The sequence below is a fragment of the Rhipicephalus microplus genome, chromosome 9, assembly GCF_043290135.1.
Source record: "Rhipicephalus microplus isolate Deutch F79 chromosome 9, USDA_Rmic, whole genome shotgun sequence".
NCBI classification, from domain to species: Eukaryota; Metazoa; Arthropoda; class Arachnida; order Ixodida; family Ixodidae; genus Rhipicephalus; species Rhipicephalus microplus.
This window is the reverse complement of record NC_134708.1, coordinates 7,787,060-7,806,554: the sequence shown is the minus strand read 5'-3', so window position 1 is coordinate 7,806,554 and position 19,495 is coordinate 7,787,060. Positions and strand designations below refer to the sequence as shown.

General features: G+C 46.4%; 1 protein-coding gene across 1 annotated transcript in view; it reads left to right on the top strand.

Annotated features, from left to right (window-relative positions):
- LOC119164834 (uncharacterized) overlaps positions 1 to 19,495 on the top strand; it is a 155,105-nt gene that overhangs the window by 20,876 nt on the left and 114,734 nt on the right. Inside the window, exon 2 of the mRNA XM_037417036.2 lies at positions 14,055 to 14,147. Within this exon, the coding sequence (XP_037272933.2) occupies positions 14,055 to 14,147 (93 nt within the window). The remainder of the gene's footprint in view (positions 1 to 14,054; positions 14,148 to 19,495) is intronic.

The window sequence follows — 19,495 nt, the reverse complement described above, 5'->3', positions numbered from 1 at the left end:
AGTCCAGCCTTTCATCCAGCCACGTTTAATGGTCCCGTAATTACAAAGAAGAGTGCACGTACGGTTTTTTTTTTTCTTTTCATTTTTGTCAGTCGCGGGTTGGTTGCACCGCGAGGTGCGGTTGTCAGCGCCCCCCCACCGTACGTGGCAAAAAAAGAAAAAAAAGAGAAATAAAGGGTCTCGGTGGTAGCAAACGCGAAGACCAGGAAGCGTGCGGACGAACCCCGCACAGAGATGAGACAATGAGACGTTGTCGAGCTCGAAGAGGAAACATGGCGGACAAAGAAACCGTGCGGCGACGACACGTGCTCGTTATATTGGTGCAAACACAAAGAGGGCAGCAAATAAAAAGGGAAGAGATAAAGTCTCTGTTGTATTCCACGCAACAATGCACGCGCCCGGCGGGTGGCAAATTGGGGCCTCACCGCAAATGCGAATCCGCGCGACACGCTCTTGACACCGGCCGAGCTGCGAGGGGTGCGGAAGAACTTAAGGAAATTGGCCTTGCACCACTTCTTTTCTGTAATTATACCGCTGGACGGCTTCGCTGTCGGCTTTCTTTCGCCACTAATCCACACTTGTCTCTGTCTCCGGCCCTTCCTGTTCCTTCTTTAATTCTTTGTTCACCGTGTGAAGCTGTCCACCTCGGTGGATCAGTGCATGGCTATAAAGGACGCTCGGCTGCTGGCTCGAAAGTCGCGAGTTCGATACCGGTTGCGGTGGTCGCGTTTCGATGGAGGCGAGGTGGTAGGGACCTGTGCGATGCATGTGCACGTTACAGAACTTCAAATGGTCGGAATTTCCTCCGAAGTCCTCCGCCATCACATCTCGGTTTTGGGACGCGAAACCCCACATATCGTTATTATATTATTTCTATCACTATGTGACGCTCGTTTCCGTCTGTTCTGTCACGTTGCACTTCGAGCAGCTTGTTGCCCGCACAGCTACTGTGGGGACGGGGACATGCATGATGTGCTCGTGCATCGACGGCGAACCACAACAACCGGTAGAATACACGTGGTACACTTCGGGGGTATTCCACCTGGCAGCATCTGGAGGATCGAAAATAGGAAATTTCAGGGACATGATGTTTTCGCGAGCCAAACACGCGATTAAGAAATTGAGAACTAGAGGTAATGCATTGTTTGGGCGATTCCCTTCAAGTGCAGGAACTGCGAGATCCAACCAACGGCTTTTAGAAGGGGTACTTGACGAAATAATCTTAGATGTAGCAAAATCGAGGTGAACTTTGGGATCTAGGATACGCAAGCCGGTTAAATCTCATTATTCGATACTTTCCATACATCCGTCTTATATCTTACGGCTCCGCGTTGTTGGTTCGAGAAAGTCTTGCAACTAGAGTAGAGAGCCCTAATCGCAGTAAATTACATGTTCGTCGCGAGCTGCAGAACTATTTTCGCGCCTCGTACTCCCGTTTCTGCGTCTGTAACGTCCACTAGCTGCTTCACTGTTAATGCGGGGAATGTTTCTCGTGATTACAACCGCAGTCGAAAGCAACTTCTAGGCGTATTTCTGTCTGAAAGTGACTTTCTCACATACTATAAAACGTTGAAATGGACATGACAACGTAACTGTAACTTTTGGCGCGTTCTTTACACTGTGGTTTCTTATACATTGCAAGAAGCATGGTGCCCTACTGAATAGTGCAGAGGATTACCAAGTGAGCTGCAGGCTTTTGCCTTCAAACATCACAAAGTGTGTGAAATGCAGCTGACTTATTTTTTTTTCATGTCCCACGTTACCTTTGCTTCGCTACCTCTGCCTATGTGATTCGTTTCCCCTTGTTGTTGTTAGAGCATACGTATTACGTGACGATGCCCGTATAGACATTCCCAAGATAGCCGGAAAAGAAAGCTCATTGTATGGTGGTTCATCTCCGAACCAGGCCCGACGCCAAGAATTTTTTTTTAGGTGGGGGTGGGAGGAGGTTGGAGGGGGGGGCACTTGCTGACGGCATCGACGGTTCGAGAACACCAATAATCAATTTATGTTAGGTGAAGCAACCCCCTCAATCAAAATTTCGGGGGTTGGGTGTTTATAAGGCATATTGTAGCAATTGTAGCAGCCTCACAAGGATGTTCTATTTACACCGTTTCTTAAGGGCGAACTTGTGCCCAAAGTGAACGACGCACAGCAATCAATAAGATTCGAAGGTCGGTATGTCCTCGTGAGCCCCTGCCTCGAACACCCTCGTTCTCTTCTTCTTCACGCGCGTTATATGTTCGGTGGAGTACCCTGCGCATCCAGGGCCGGCTCGTGCATTGCGGCTGGCTTCGTCGCTCGTAGTCGTGCCGTTAGCGTTTCTCTTCGTTCCCGACGTCGGCGTTGCGCGGAGCAATGGCAATAGCCTGTGTCAATATAAGGGCTCATCCCTCTGGCTAGGAGACTGCTCTAAACAGTAATAATAAATACGTACTAACTTTGACAGATGCTGCCAAACTTGGTAATCACATCAACCATAACGGTCGCGTTGCCAGTCATCGAATCTATTCATGGACAACGAGCTGCCTTCATCGCGTGGCATAATGCGAACACAATGAGGAATTCAAAAACAGAGATGCTAGAGTCGACGTTTCGACAAGCGGGCTTGTCTTTTTTTTTTTCGAGGCTGTAGCCTTCATTATCTCATCAAAAGCGTCCATCGTCTCCTCCTTGCTTTTCTTTTGAATGCATACACGAAAGGCTCTATGTCCGTGTGGCGTACATTCAAACACTGTTTGTATTCACCTCTCCACTTGTAGCCTAGAACTACCGCCAGCTGCGCGCGTAAAAGAAACTATTGCAAATGTTCCATTTCATTTTACGTACGCACATACACTACTGCGTTTTGCGTGCGGTTCACGCTGTTCGTTTTCATAACGCGTCCACGACTGGTAAAGCGCACGCGGGCACAACTGTTGGCTGACAACACTCATGTCGCGTTGACAACGAGGTTTGTTAACAGAGTTTACTGACTGTGGGACAGGGAAGTGAGTGTTTACTTACTTCTAGAATAATTTGTTTCATATCTATCTATCATCTATCTATCATCTATCTACCTATCTATTTTGTTATATTATGCATCAATGGCTTCGAAACTGCTGTAGCGACCCTGCAAACGAAACGCCCGTTACATATTTTAAGACACGTTTCCTAAAAAAATGTAACGTGCGTTTGGTTTGCAGGGTCGCTAAGATTTTTCGTCTCTTTTTTTCTCTTTACTCTCGCTCCCTCATCTTTATATTACCCTTTCCCATTCCCCGAGCGAAGGGCAGCAAACCGGCAATGTGCCTGGTTAGCCTCCCTGCCTTCTCTCTTGTTGTCTTTCCTTCCTTTCTCCCTTCCTGTCCTTGTGGCTGCCATCTGCATTTCGCATTGAGAGCAATCGGTCGTAAATTACTTTCTAACGGAGTCCCATCTTACAAACACTGTCTCGTTAAGCGCGCAACATCCATTCGTAGGCAAATCTCGGCTTTATTCTCTCCCAGGACGCGATCCCTTTTTGAACAACCCTCTTTTCCGCTTCGGCGGTCGTGTGGGTTTCCCACCTCTTCTATGTGGGTAAAACGTGCGCACCTGTTGGCAGAGTCGGCCCCTTTGCTTTCGAAGATACGACCAACGCGCCTCCTCCATCTGCGGCCGCGCTCGTCGCGTTGCCCTCGACAAACACAAAAACAGCTGCGTTCGGCTTTATACGACGCCTTGTCGCGGCGGCGCTTATCGCAAAAGCGAGAGGCGCGCGAATTCCTTTCGCCCGACGGCAAGCGCACCTGCCGCGTCTCTCTCTACATTCGATCGCGCGCCTGGCAACAGGACTGCTTTGGCAATCGAAAGAACACGTGCGCCTTTTACGCGCAATACGTCAATGTATACTACATTCACTGGAGTCTACTTATTCGATCACCCGTTCCGTTGGCGCCAAAACACGTGATCTGCGTCGCCTCTGTATTGTCACAAGGGAGTAGTAAGTTACTTGCACATGGTAGTAGCGGGATCCGCTCTGTGAGGGAGCAAGGGTTGACAATGACGAAGTAATAAGTGAACAGAATTTCGTTGATGTCTTATACGTTATTTCCTTTTTCTTATTAAGCATTCTTTAAATAATTATTATATAAATGTTACGATACGAAGTCTTGGCATATTCTCCTGAGTGTAGATATGCCACAACGTTAGGGATACAAAAAAGCAGACAAACTCACAAACAAACTGATCAACAAACAAGTAACCTAACTAAACCACTGACTAACAAACACGTTTCAGTCTGACATCTGCCATTTCTGCGGCATGTAATTATCAGTAAATATAGATTTTTACAATATAATTTTGGCATGAACAGGCGTTATGTTTTTGGTTGCTTTATATGTCAGGTGAAAACGTCACCTAGATACGAAGAGTTGTTGGCGGAAAGTAAGCATGCTACTTCACGAATGTCATCGTATGTTCTGGTACTCCGAACGTCTCTGTACTGAACAATCACGAGTGTTTATTTGAACAGTTTTATTTAGTTCATCTTCATCTGTAATAAGTACGAATAAGCGATTATAAGGAAGGAAGCATGGGCGTAACCAAGAGGCGCTAGAGAGATTTCACCCCCCGTCGTAATTTTTCAATTTAGTTTGATGATTTATAAGTGGGGTTTGACGTCCCAAAATCACCATGCGATTAATTTCCTTTTCCAATTTCGCTTGCGTATATATACACGAATACACACAAACGCACACACGAACATACATAAAGCATAACTGAACACCCCGCTCCCTAGAAAAAAAAAATGCTTCTGGCTTCGTCTCTGAAAGGAAGCAAGATAGAAGGCAGAGAGGTTAAGCAGACACGTGCGCGGTTGACTATCCTGCGCTGGGGGAATGGGAAAGCGGAGTGAAGAAATGAGAGCTAGTAGGAGAGGAGAAAAATAAAAGAAGTAAACGATCAATAAGTGCCCTAACACGTACGTAGAAGTTGCTACATCTATTCCACGTAGATATATCTTCAGCGGCAAGGTGCATTACCATGACAATTTACAAAACAACGCACACCATTAAGGTAGTAGAGGATCACATTGAGAGGGCATCGTTCTTTAGAGGCGAAGCACCCTAAGGTTCTTCTCCCCTATAACCATGTCCCGTCGGCGTGTAATATCGTAGTTCCTAAATGGGTATGCGCAACGAAAACAGGATAAGTCCCAGTAGTCGACGCCGATCCATACTATGCATATCACGAGTCAAAAGTTTGCTTAAAAAATTATTCTGTGCCCAGCAGTGGTGTCGGAATTCACCGATAAAATTTACCAAGGCTTTCTGACCAGAGACAAAAACGTGAACCTCTATGGTAAACTCTGCTATTTGAAACACCCCTTCTTGAAACACTTCTGCAACGTCATGGTGTGTTGGTGTACCGATGGCGAATAAAGCACCGAAGAGGAGCGATTTTGCTGTGGGAAACACCGGCGCACACAGCATTCTTGGCCCTTCCCCAGATCGCACGTTAATGGGGCTGGAACATCCACACGCCCTGGTCTTTGCAAGGCGCGGATGGCAGGCACACCACCATGCAGCGCAGAATTCCGAGCATGATATCTACTCCAGTAGACTTTAAAATCCCCTTGGAGGGCACTTGTGGACCACCTTGAGCTCTGTTTTAGCCGAAAGATAGAGATCAACCTTGTTTTCCAACCGTAAGACGAGGTAAGGGTACTCGATAGAGGAAAGGAGCCTATACGTGATCAGAGTTTGTCAAACACTTCACGTGGACACCTTGTTTACACCCAAAGACTCCACGCTCGAATGTTCGCGCATCAACGTGTAGCAAGCAAAACGTGAACGAGCAATACGCATGTGCGCGGTAGGCAGGCATACGCCGCGGAAGTGAACATGCGACGAGAACACACATGCAGCCGCGGTGGTCGGTGCTAATGTAATGCCGCGCACGGAGCGTTCCTTCCGCGACTATTCCAAATTCAGGAAGGAGGTGAACCGCACGCTTCGCTTCCAAGGCCCACCGCGGGGCGCCTGCTGCTGCTGATGCGTAATGCATAACGCGCGCGTACCTTGTGTCTTTCTCGCCGGATTATTTCTCGCGGCTGAGAGAGCGAGCGATGATCTGGACGCGCACGGTGGATTCCCACGCGAGACGGCGTCGTCGTCGCTGTGCCGAGAAGGAAATACACCTTCTCGGGTTCGCACTGCGGTCATGCGCCAAGAACGCGACGGGGGCGCCTCGTTCTCGGCTGGTGGCGGCGGTGGGTAGTGGTGGCACATAGCGCCGCGGCAGAGGCGTCGCAGACTGGCGCGGCGGATCCTCTTGCGCCCCCGCGCGTAGCCCGACGATCCGCGCATTCTAATGGGCCTCAAGCAGAATAACAATGGAGCAGACAGCCGCAGATGGCAGACTTTGAAAAAATGCAGCTTCATCGTAGGGGGAAGATGAATTTTTTTGAGTGCCTTCCTCACTAAATAATCAACTGGACCATTTTGTAAGAGATATTGGTCAACACGGGGCTCTTCAAGCTTCCATTGTCTTTGGTACTTCCGCCTCTATCGCTTTGCTGTATTTCTGCGAACATTCTTCTATACTTATTGTATGTTATTCTGCTTATGATCTCATATGCTTACGCACTGCTGCCGTAGTGTGTAAGTCATGATAGCTGATCAGTCAAGACTCCCCCCCCCCCCCCTCTTACATTGATGTGTTCATGTACGACAGCCCCTATCCTCTGTAATGTATACTCTGTACCTGGGCTGCCACTGGCGTCTAGTTTTAGCCAATTTGGCGAATTTGGGAAGCCCATGGTGACTTAAAGGTAACAATGGCGACATGGCTAATTTTTGGCGTATTTTCGGCTTAGGTCTCGACCGAGTTATGCGTTTTATACTCAGTGTGTTCAAAACGGATGGACAACACTTTTTTTTCTATTTTTCGTAGTTTTAGACCCACCAGTAGAATTCGGACATTAAGCGCAATTCAGTACTTCTTTGTTGCTTCTCGAGTGCATTTCCTAAATTCGGCTAGATCCTGGTGACAACCCTAGAGGAAGTGTGCGGAGCTGGGCAGCCTACCTACCTCCTTTCTCTTCAATATTATTTTTCTTTCCTCTTCTCTCTCTCTCCTGTTACATCTCCCAGTTTTTTTACTGTTTTTACTTCTGTTTACTGTTTCTATTTTTCATCTTAATTTTCGTCCATTTCTTTCTCTTCCTATTTCTCGCGTACTTCTTTTTAAATTTTTTTATGCGACAGCATACGACAACCCGGGTCCTTGAAACATAGTTTCTTATAATTACACTAGAGGGAGAACTGGCACAAGTGTCTATGTTAGCTGCAACGCATGGCGCATCAGCGAGCATGGAAATTATGGGTAGCACGTGAATTTGCCTAATCTTCGTACTTTATTTTCCGTTTGGCTTCGCACGGCTCGAAGCTGTTTTGTCGAGAAACAACAATCAGCAATTGTTTATCAGTTACGCTTCACCACCATAATCATTTAGGCTTATCAATTCAAATCGGGTCACGCAAAGTTCAAAAAGGTTGCTCTTTTATTCGAAACAAAAACCGAAACAGAGCAATAAACGAACCACACGTGCAATTCGAGACCCGCAAGTACGGGAACTACAGGCAAATCCATGTGCTACCCATCATACCCATGGTCGCTGAACGATCGCAGCGCCAGAGTACCCTCTAGTTAATTCTTAGAAACTCCATGCCTTGAAGTGCTCCGCACTTATGATGTATGTGGTCACGGATGCTCGTTACAGATCGAGGAAGCTTATTCCATTCTTTAGCAATTTTAGGTGTGTTACTTGTGGAAACATGAACCTTCTGGCGATAGTCGATGTGCGCTGACATGAAAGGTGCGGCAATTAGTCACCATGAAGACAGATAAAGGCTATGATAGTAAATCTTATGTTCATTAATTGGTCGATTGATTGATTGATTGGAACGAGCTCTGAGCTTTTCTCGCTCAGTCGGGACGCTCGAGGAACAACGTATCGTTGAGTGTAATACGAACAGCGCGGTGGTCACGACTATAGACAGTATAGCGCGGAGACGGCGGCTGGATTCTCGCCCGACTCGCGTGAGTCATCGCGGCCAGAGCATGCCCGGCACGCACAAAACAAGCGCACCGCCCATCTCTCTCCCGCTAGGCCTCCGTTGCGACACTCACCTGCGCCGTGGGAGGGAGCCTACGGGTTGGCTGAGATGCGCGCACACTTCGGCTAACGCTGTACCCGGCATGGTGTCCCTTTTTACACGCTGACGCGGCCAGTACACGCGTGGCGTTCATTGTTTACAGGCCAGCACGCAATCCGAGAGCAACGTACTGCACGTGATAGTCGGCGTCGGTACGTGTGGTCAAGTGGGCAGAGTTGCTTTCCGTTTATTATGAGCGGATTTAGACTTCTTCTTTCGCCTAGTGGTTTGTAGAATTTTACAGTCAATTGGCACGTTTTCTTGCGCACATTCGCATTTTATATGAAATATCGTGGCGATCACCGATAGCGCGTTCGTCGATGACATTGTGTGTTGGAAGTCATACTTACCATGCGGGGAATCTATAAGTGACATTAATTCAGTCACATGGCCCCTGGAAACAATGTTAAAATAAAATATGTGCTTTCGATCATAGTTATACTTATATGCGCTGTGCTAATTAACTAAAGTGATTTTTTTTTCAACTCCCCTTCTTATTTGTGTCACATTTTCATTACGATTAAAAATATTTTCACGAATGGGAAAAATTGATTCGATTTCCGCATTTTTCGGCATTCTTCGCTAAAGTCTCGCCGCTTTTTTTGGGGGGTTTCTTTCGTGATGTTTCTTTGCTTGTTAGTTTGCTACCATCTTGCAACTCTGCAAGTGGGAATCGTACGCGCATTGAAGCTGTCCGATGCGTCGACGGTCGACGCGACTGATGGATGCGCGTGCTGTGCAAACCTGCTGCAAACCCGCAGTCAACACGTCAAAATTCATATTTGATAACATACAACGATAATAGGACGAGGAATGACTATCTGGATAGGAGCGCTAACCCACAAGTGGAAGTTAATTCGAAAAAAATATTTATTTTCAGTTGTGAGTCAGCGCTCGTGTCGGCGATCTTCTTTCCTCAATTAGTTAGTGCTGTCGGTTGACAAAGATGAGCCCTTACCAACCTGCCTAAGTTTTTCATTTCACCAGGAATTTTATGAACAATTCGAACGCTCCGAAAAGCAAAGAGCCTGAGCATTATTTTGCGCGAAAACCACGGTTTTTCAGCGCATAGGCACTTATTTACGAGCGAAATACAACTAGCCTGGATAACTTCATGCTTGATGATTGACAGTTATTCAACAAAGATACCTGGCTTCCAGCCAGCCTCTATAAACACCTGCGGTACCAGTTGTGCCAGATACGTTCCTGGCAAGACTTGCCATGTTTTCATCTTTTGAAAGCGTTGTAAAGGGCTTTAATATTCTACCTGGCTCTCAAAGAATGCTGCAGCAACTCGACGGCTCATATGCCGCGGCAAAACTCGGACTCACTCAAAAAATATATTTCGCTCTTATATAGGGCTCACTTGGACTCCAAAATTTTCTTATAGCCGGATTTACGCTCATGAAAATTTTCTTCAGCAGAACTTGCTCGGGCTGAAGCTCACCAGAATGTTACTCACCTGGACCCACTCAGACTGAGACTCAAGGAGGAATCTGAGTCTGACTGAGTGAGTCGACTCATCAGTGATCTCGCTGACCTATGTACGTCTTATAATGCATCTTTATTTAATTTAGTATACCCACACGTCATTTTTTGCCACATAGGTAAAATAGTTAAGCGACTCACGATTTGCACGCTTTTCAGTAGATCAGTCGCGAGGAGTAGTGCATTTATGTCTAAAATGATGTAAATTAATATCAAAATATTTATTAGAGATACTACTTTGTCCAAATCATTGTGACCGAATCCGCACCCCTTATTTGTCAGTTGCCGGCATAGATTGGTGTCGACAGGGCGATGCATGTTCAACTGAACGCTAGCGCATCAATTGGGCTCACGATATACCTGTAAGAAAACCGGCAATCCGGTGCGTTTATTGGTGGAAGATGGTGATAAAAGTACGTTAGGAGGTAAGTGACGTTAATCCGGCCTGTTAGTGGTCAGAATGACAGCGCAGTGTGGCCACAAAGCAATCTGGCCACAATACAAAAAAGGAAAGTAAAAAAACTGGGGGAGGGCAAAGCATGCAGGGAAGGCTGCTTCAGCTACACTGACACCTTCCACTGACACCATTTGTTGGGTTAAGTGTTGCCTTTTTTTTCCAATTTTAGTGGACCGGTGGCAAATAGTGGGATTGAACCAATTTTCGCGGCTCATACCCGTTTTTATCATGCACCGTGACTACATGACACACCATTATGACATTGCATGCATACGAGCCGAGATGTGCTGTATGAGTGACGCTGGTGATATTTTATTTATTTATTTATTACATACTGTAGACATTTAGGTCCAAGCAGGTCGGCAGTTACAAGGGGACATAGTCGAAACAATAAATGGCATAAAGATTGTTTGGGGTGAGTGTTTCATACACTCATAGCGAACACAAGGAGTGACATAGCAAATTATTTCATAATAACGCATGTACCAGACAAAAGAAAAAGAAACACCACAAATTCATACTTCATATGTCGTGCGATTAAAGTAAAAATAAATACATAATAAATACAAAACAATAAACGATAAGTCACACCGTATATGCTGTCATGGCGACTGAGACACGCTTTGAGGAAACGCGCGCTTACGGAAAGTGCGGCGTTCGAACAACTTGCGAACGCAGTCGTCGCTGTTTGCAGACAGGAAGAAAGCTGGCGAGCTGCGCGAACTTGTTTACGCAAGCTCTCTCCACGACGGCGGCATGCGAGAGACTTATCGCTCTCCGTACGCGCGCTCAAATCTCTTCAGCGATGCGTGCGCGCAGTTGTGTGACTTGCACTTGTCACTGGGTGCGCGAGAAAGTGCTGCTTACGCATATCAGCAACGACATAGTCGGCGTCCGTTCTCGCCTACACATTCTCTGAGCTTTTGTTCAAGAGGCCGCTTCGCGTAAGCTCTTAAGAAAATAGAAAAACGTGGTGGGGGGTCGTTGTGGCGAGCGCCAGGCTCTTGGAGTGAACGGACGCAGCAGACGAGGTCGGTGCAAACCAAAGAACAATACACATTTATTTAACTAATTTACAACGACGATGTCGTCCGCCGAATTGATACATCAATCGTTATCAATACGCTAGGACATCCGTACACAATATTACCGTACACTCCATGACAAACACAGTAACACGACAAACACACCATAACATGACAAACGCAATAACACACACAAGGTGGCTTCGCAACCATCTGACTTACCACGAGGGCCCCCGACGCGCGGCCCGCGGTGCCACGCGCCAAGGACCCACGCTAGAGACAACCGTTCGCGGCAACCGCCACGCGCAGAAGAGACTCGCTCAACTCTTGCCCGCCACCAAGGCTTGCCTTCCACCAGGGGTCACCACAGGCGCTACCACTGTAACAACCTTGATGATAGTGGTACTCAACGCGATCTATCGCCCGGCGGTTGCAACTCTAAATGCGGCTTTTGGGCGAGACACGTGCGCCACCTAGCGCAAACAACTTTACAAGGGGTGTCAGCACCCCCACGAAGTGATTACCTGCCACTCTCTTCGGAGAACACTGACTTACCGCGTCTACAGTTCTGTTCAAAGGTACGCGTTAATACTCTTTTGAAGAGTTGCGCCTCACACATTCTTCCAAGAGAGTATTGTGAACCTTCAAAACAGAGTCTCGGTGTATCTCCGAAGATAGCTGTAATATATAACTGCTAGGGTTTAGCATCCCAAAACCACCATATGATTATGAGAGACGCCGTAGTGCAGCGCTCCGGAAATTTCGACCACCTGGAGATCTCTATATAGCGTGCACAGAAATCTAAGTACATGGGCCCCTAGCTTCTGCCTCCATAAAAATGCGCACATAGTGGCCGGGATTCGTTCCCGAGACCTTCGGGTCAGCAGCTGAGAGCCATATATCCACTAGACTACCGTGGCAGGTGTTTAAGGAGAGTCTTTAAGGAGATTTATAAATGTGGAAAGCCAGTGTTCAGCTAAAAGAGTAACAGACGATTCTTTTTTCTTTATAGAGTGTATACGTTAACTAATATAAATCTGGCTTTGGCTGAATAATGAAATAACTCGTTCGATCTGATTTTTCTTCATTCTCTTCTTCCTTCGTTCACACGTTGCCGCTTTAGCGTAACAATATCCGCGTCACTCGAAGGTCGCCGGTTTGGTTTCTGCCCACGACAAGTTATTTTCTCACCCACTTCTTTTCTTTCTTCAGAGTAACATTACAATTCGGTCTAATAACTTCCCCTATACTTCCCTTGGCATTATTGTCTGTTAAATCTAATTATTATTGTGTCTAACATGGAAAAACGAGCCCTTAAGTATACACATCGTTCATTATATATATATATATATATATATATATATATATATATATATATATATATATATATATATATATATATATATATATATATATATATATATATATATATATATATGCGCGTTTCCCCTGTATATTGTTACGATGGGCTATGTTTATTCAAGGATGAATAGCGAAGGGTAGCCGCACCGTCACCGAGTTGCTTTCAAGACAGACCACTTCGTTCACTTCTTCGTTCGTTCACACGTTACCGCTTCAGCGTAACAATATTCTCGTTTTAAAGTGGGATCCCTGTTCTCTAGTTACAAGTGTTACTGTAAGAGATTTGTGTGGCGTATGTTCGACACCTGGAAGAGCTAAGGAGTAGCCGGCGCCTTACTTGCACCTAAACTTCTCCTTATATACCATGCCAATAAATATAATAAAAAGAAGGACGGTCCCCTTTCAGAGCGCGTTGAGACCCCCGACTAAGTTTCTGCGAGAGGAGCTAACGGAAACGTGGGCAGACACCGGCGATTGGCTTGTTCTTCCTCATCATCCGCTTTCAGCACCGGCTCGTCCGTTTATTTAAGAAGCGGCTTCGCAGACTTGTTATGGCTGCGAAAAGGATGCGTTCCGCGGAGGCCTGCTCCTGCAAGTGCCATCTGGCCGAGGAAACTCATTTTAGGCAAGCTGGCCTCCAACAGCTGCGCTTCCGCCATAAGACCTTACGTGGTAGCTAAACACCGCAACTTGTTATGACGATTATAACAAGAGCCATGGCGTAACTTCAGCGCAGCCTACGACTATTGCTTACGTATAATGTTGAGTTAACGAGCAACATTCGTCACAGTGATAGTGGTTTGAATCGTCGTCGTCATCATCATCATCAATATCCATAAAGAATACTTCGCTAATTCTACGACACTTTAAGGGACACTGTAGGAAAATGATGAATTAGTATATACCATGCTAAAATGCTCGTTGAAAACTTCACTGTCGTCTTTAAATTTACCATTAAAGGTTTCATGCAAGAAGAGAAGGAGAGAGAGCAAGGTTTATTTTAAAATTAAACGTCCATTGCAGTGGCGCTTTCTCGGCGCTTGCTCGCAGATGCTCAGCAACGGAAACTTTAGCATCAAAGTAAAATAGTTTATACGTGTTCTCTGACTGCAGTATGCGGAGAACGTTAACACTACATGCATAGGAAACAAAAAAATGTCCCTTTTGCGATGTCTTAACAGCTTGACGCTACTCCGTTAAGCCACTGGCACCCTTACAGAGTACAGGGTACTTCATTTTTTACAAATCAAGATCTGCTTGTTCTCTCGTACACGTCTTAAAAATCTATGACGTCACAGCGAGTTGACGCGAGAATTTCGAGGTGGCTGCGACACCTATATTGTCTATTTGCGTATTATCCCACTTACCAAGTGTTTTCTTGTGGCACTTTTGGCATTGTGAAAGGGTTATTTACAAATACGAGACAGTATTTTTCTTTTTAATGACCCTTTAACTTTGATTTTATGTCAGTAAAGCAGAGATGGTGGTGTTTACTTTTCGGTTCTAAATTAACGCCGGTGATTTTTTTCCCTTGCACAGAGTGTCGTTTGGCAGCCTCAAGGGCTCCATGGTGGAGACGCTCGTGTACCAGGACCAAGGACCCGCCCACGAACTGGCCCCACTTCTCAACGGGTGAGCTCATCTCTACATCGAGGCTTGTATATATATGCGAGAGGTACTGGGATCGATACCCAGCACCTCCACCACCTATGAGACGACGTCCGGCACGACGGTAGCCCGGTTATATTTCGATCCCGACGAGTCAGACCAAAAGCGGTCCAGCACGCGTAACAAATGGTGTTGATCATTGTAATGATATGGTTATTCATATGAAGATGAAGTACGTACATAGTCAGCGCTCACAATATATATACACGGCTGTTGCTCATTTCGTGAAGCAATGATGGAACGAAATATTTAGGTGCACGGCTCAACGACAAAGATTGGAGTGCAAGAGGAACGAGAATACATTTCAATATTAAAAGTACTGTATAAGATATGTTTTTTTTTTTTGATGTTGCAGAAGCTGCATCCAACGTATCTCACACTGTGCATCAATAACAAATATAGCTCATGATTACTTTACCTGCGAGCACTGGAAAAATATTTCTACCATATTCGCGGCGATGCTGTGACCTCCCAAAATGTTTGCCCACGAAGAATGTTTGCCCGCTGGCGACTGCACCTGTACGTAGTGTGTCCAATTACCTCTGTTTTCTTTCTTCGAGTATTTTGTTGATTGATTCAGTATTGATTTCGCGGTGTCGGGATAGGCGTTTCTCATGCAGCCTTCTTTTGCGTGTTATCACCACGAAAAAAATTTATTAATGAGAAAGAGGTTACTTGATGTTAAAGTTAGTCTCGAGATTCCGAAGATGTTAACGTCCGAATAACCACCGACGTTGTTTATCGATGGTGGAACTTTGAGAAAAAAAAAATGTCACCTGTAAACACCTACAGATGTGCTTTTCTGACAACCACTTTAGACATCGTTTGATTGTGGAATTTCGTGTTCTGGTGTGAATAATGACTCGATGAAACACGATAGATGAGACACTTGATTCTTACACCGACGTGTGTATCCCACACACCGAGTGTTTGTCTGTGGATGCTGTGAACAGCAGGCTGGAACAACAAAAAACTTCAGTTAGAAAGACGCAAAAGCAGGAATGCTGCAATGCGACGTGAAATATAAAATACTGAGAGGACTGCGGATGCAACAGACATTGTTTTCAATGCTTGTGATAGGTGATTGTGGAATTTCGTATGCTGGTGTGAATAGTGACTCGATGAAACACGATAGACGAAGGATTGACGTATAGTAAGTGGAACTCCCACAACCCTCAGCTCATCGAGTAGTATAATTCGTCGGCGGTGTAGTAATTCATAGACGATTCTTCGCTCTTCCTCCTCTGGAATCTGTCGCACACGTTCGCGTTCCGTGATTTAAAGGCTATCACGTGCAGCCATCAGTGTTCGCGCGTTTCTCGGAATGCGGACGCACGGCGGCGAGCGTGACGAATGACACGCTTCGCCTTATACTCGCCGACGCGTGAGCAGCTGCTCGGCCATGTGTGCGGCCGCTCGGTGAGATGACCACGGCAGGAGAACCGTCAAGGTTACCTGCACGGACATGTGCTCCCAGAAGAACGAACTGTTTTTGGGGCACATTCAAAAAACAAACAAAGAAAAAGGATGTGTGATTTATTTCGTATTTATATTTCCAAGCCTATACATACCCGTCACAGTGGTGGCCAAGTCGCTCGGCGTCTGACCCGCAGGTCGCGGAATCGAATCCCGGCTGCTGCGGCTGCATTTCCGATGCAGGCGGAAATGGTGTAGACCCGTCTGCTCATATTTGGGCGCACGTTAAAGAACCCCGGGTGGTCGAAATTTCCGCAGCCCTTCCCTACGGCGTCTCTCATAATCATATGGTAGTTTTTGGAAGTTCAACCACAACGATTATTATTATCAAAGCCTATATGCCACACTCTTTTAGTGACCCTACCCCCTTGAGTATACCTGTGCTTATAACTGTCACAAAGTAATTACTTACAAGGTGTTACCGGCAGTCATATGACCGCTTATGAACGTGACTGGTCCCAACCGCGAGGGCTACCTTGACACACCTGTGTTACGAATTCCATAATAATTGTTGGGGTTAGCATCCTAAAACCAAGATGTGATTACGGGAAACGCCATATTGAAGGGCTCCGGAAACTCCTACCACCTAAATTACATGGGTCTCAAGCACTTCTGTCATCGACGAAAATGCGACCTCCGCAGTCGGGATTCAATCGCGCGACCTGCGGGTCGGCAGTCGATCGCGTCATTACCACTCGACCACCTCGGAGGGTGTTTAGAAATTGTGGACGCAAAAATTCTAATGAGCAGCTACTGATGACGAGAAGTCGTTGGAGAAGTCCACAAGTGTTGAAAATGCGGGTGAGTTGGTTCGTCATACTTGAACTGGTAAAGCGCGTTACCGGAAAAAAAATTAAATGACCGAACAGAGCGCTCTGTCTTCTTGTGTCAGTCTGCTCAGCAATGTATTCTTCACGGTAATGCGCCATATATACCAGTTGGTAGGGAGAAGATTGCTTCTTGAACAGCATTACTAATTGCTTCATTTACAGATTTACTATAAACAGGCTATAACGTGTCTAAGCGCATGATATTACTCACACTGTGAAAGGCACCGCACTCGACATCCTTCGCCAAGTGCGGTGTCTATCTGCTGACATCCCTAATTTTTTGGGACCACAAAATCAGTATGGGCAAGTCAGTACTGTTCAGCTCATGGCTAGTGCATATCGGCAGTCCCCACATCTCTTCTGACACGCTTGCAGGTCGCGCCTCTCGGAGTGCGAAAGGCTCCGCAACATTGTACAGCATCACAACATTATACATTCCACTGGAGTCGGCGTCGGGCGCATCAAAAGACCACCAGTGAACGCGGGCAGTTTAGCTTGACAATCACAATATGGGAGTCCGAAAACGCTGTTCGACGACTCCGAAAACACTGCTCACATTCCGCTGCGCGACGCCACCGGCCTTACAGTTATACGATAGATTTGAAAAACCATGGCCCACTTTTTTCTTTCCTGACCACGCCATCTCAGCCGGCCGTTTCTGTGCTGTCCAGTGAGAGAACGTGCGCATAAGCATACAGCTACAATGGCAGCGGACCGCGAAGCAACTATAGACGCATACACGCATGAAATGGGCGTGTCTACGATCCACCTGACAGCGCGGCAACAAGCGCACGCATCAGGAAATTAAGGGCAACCACTGAAGGCGACTTGAGTGCAGCTTGTCGGAAAAATTGGACGGGATTACGTAACTCGGCTAAAAAAAATAAAATAAAAGCTGAAGGAAAATATACGCTCAAGGCAAGTTTCTAAGTAATTGTAAGTATATACACGCTCTGCAAGGCGCGTTCAGCAGTTGCGGACGCTCCGTTTAAAGTCGGCCGCGCGCTCCTAACACGCTAAAACATCCCATTAAGTTTTACTACTCGGTTAACTAAAGGTCGCACGTGTTTTCCACGCGAATTATTAGCAAACCGCCGAAAGAGACTAAATATAATTCAACGAGAACAACTATTGTGTGGGCGTCTGTTATTTATTTCGTCCTCATCCCTGCATGACCATAATCACCATCATCCACTTGTATATCTCATTGTCACCGCGTGTCATTATCATCGTCATCGTCTGGGTGCAGGCTCTGCCCGTTCGTTTTCCGAGGTCTTGCCTCGAATAAACGCCGTCGCAACCAAGACCTCCTAATACTAATAACTATAGTGGTTATCCGTATGCCGGGGACGGGAGAAAAATTAAGACGACGGCTCAGTGCCCATGAACTTCGTCACAGTTCACTGCTTATCAGTATAATACCCGAAGAAGAAAAAACAAATATACATCACTCTGAAAGTCAAGTGACTATCGAAGGAACAAGCAGAGGCCTATGAAGGAAGTCGACCGACAAGACTTGATTACGAACTATACAGGGACTATAGCTATGCGAACACTGCACCGTTTTAGCCGGACAGACTACACGCATCCAGGTGGGATGATTGCGTCGTGTGTTGTGCTTGTCACCTGTCGCGTCCAGCGCGCGTCGTGCGATGTTTCGTGCACAGCCGAGCAGCGCACGGAGCGCAGAATTTCGTGACGCGCCGCCAAAACAACGACAACAACGCTGAAGACCACGACGCCAACGAAGAAAGAGGCAACAACAAAAAAGGGACGAGAGACAACGCCCACATGTGTGTACACGGCGCTGCACGCGTGGCGGGCTTGATTTCTATTTGAGTTGTATGCTGCTTTTTTTGTTTGTTTGTCTCACTAGTGGACGAATCGCGCAGAAGCAGCAGTCTGATTGCCGTCTTGCGTGTTCCGCACTGCCAACCTTGTCTTCCAAACTGCGAGTTACGAGCGATTGCAGAGCGAGAGGGGGAGGGAGAGAGGCGCTATATGTGCAGTCTTAGGGGAGAGAGCGAAGACGCGGCAAGGACGCCGCCACTCTCGGCGGTGTGCGGGAGCAGGCCACCGATTTCCTTGTGCGAGCACGAGAGACGTACGTTTCGGTCGCTTCTCTTTAATCCACCCCGCTGCACGCGCGAACCAAGCAAAAAAAAAAAACAACAATAATAATAATAATAATAATAATAATATCTAGAAAGAAGTGCACGTAAAAGCACGTGTCCGGGTTCTTTCTTTCCTGTTTTGCCTCCTCCTTTATTACCAGGCGCGCGCGAACCGGAAGATAAGCGTTGCACTGTATACGTGCCAGCCAGCATCGTATATGCGATGGGCGTTGGATCTGAGGAATGAGACGGCCCCCTCGTTAATTTGTAACGACGATAATCGGTGATCGATCACCAGCAGGTCCGTTATTAATCACTACCGGTCAATTCCACTCGACCAATCAATTCAAGGCGCAGGATCATCAGGAACTCACGAAGTGTGGAGAAGCCGTTGAAGTTAAGCGCTGAAAGAGTGAACAGAGGGAGAGAGAGAAATCTAAATAGATATAAATATAGAAATAGATAGATAGCGGAGCGGAAGTAGGCGCGTGCGCATGAGTAAATATGAACGTCCGTGCATTTCCAAGTGCGGTGGTATAGCCGTAAGTTTGTCAACTAACTCGTGGACAACGCTCACTAACGAGTAAATAGTCCAATGACAATCGTCAGGTATATATATATACAGCTATATTGAACATAGAGGGAATAGGTGCCTCTCTATGATGCAAAAAGACAGCCTTGGGAGGGTTAGTCTCGAAATTAGCACAGGAGTGGAGGACAGCAGAAAATAACAATAGGTTCCGGTACTTTTGTTTTATGTAGGGGCTTTAATTATGTGCGCCCCGTGTTCTTTTTTTCCCTCTTCTACATCATTAGTGAAACAGAAGGGGGCGACTTTTCCTTGCGCATCTCAAAAGGCAGTTTTCAATTGGAAAGGAAATGTAAAAAGCGT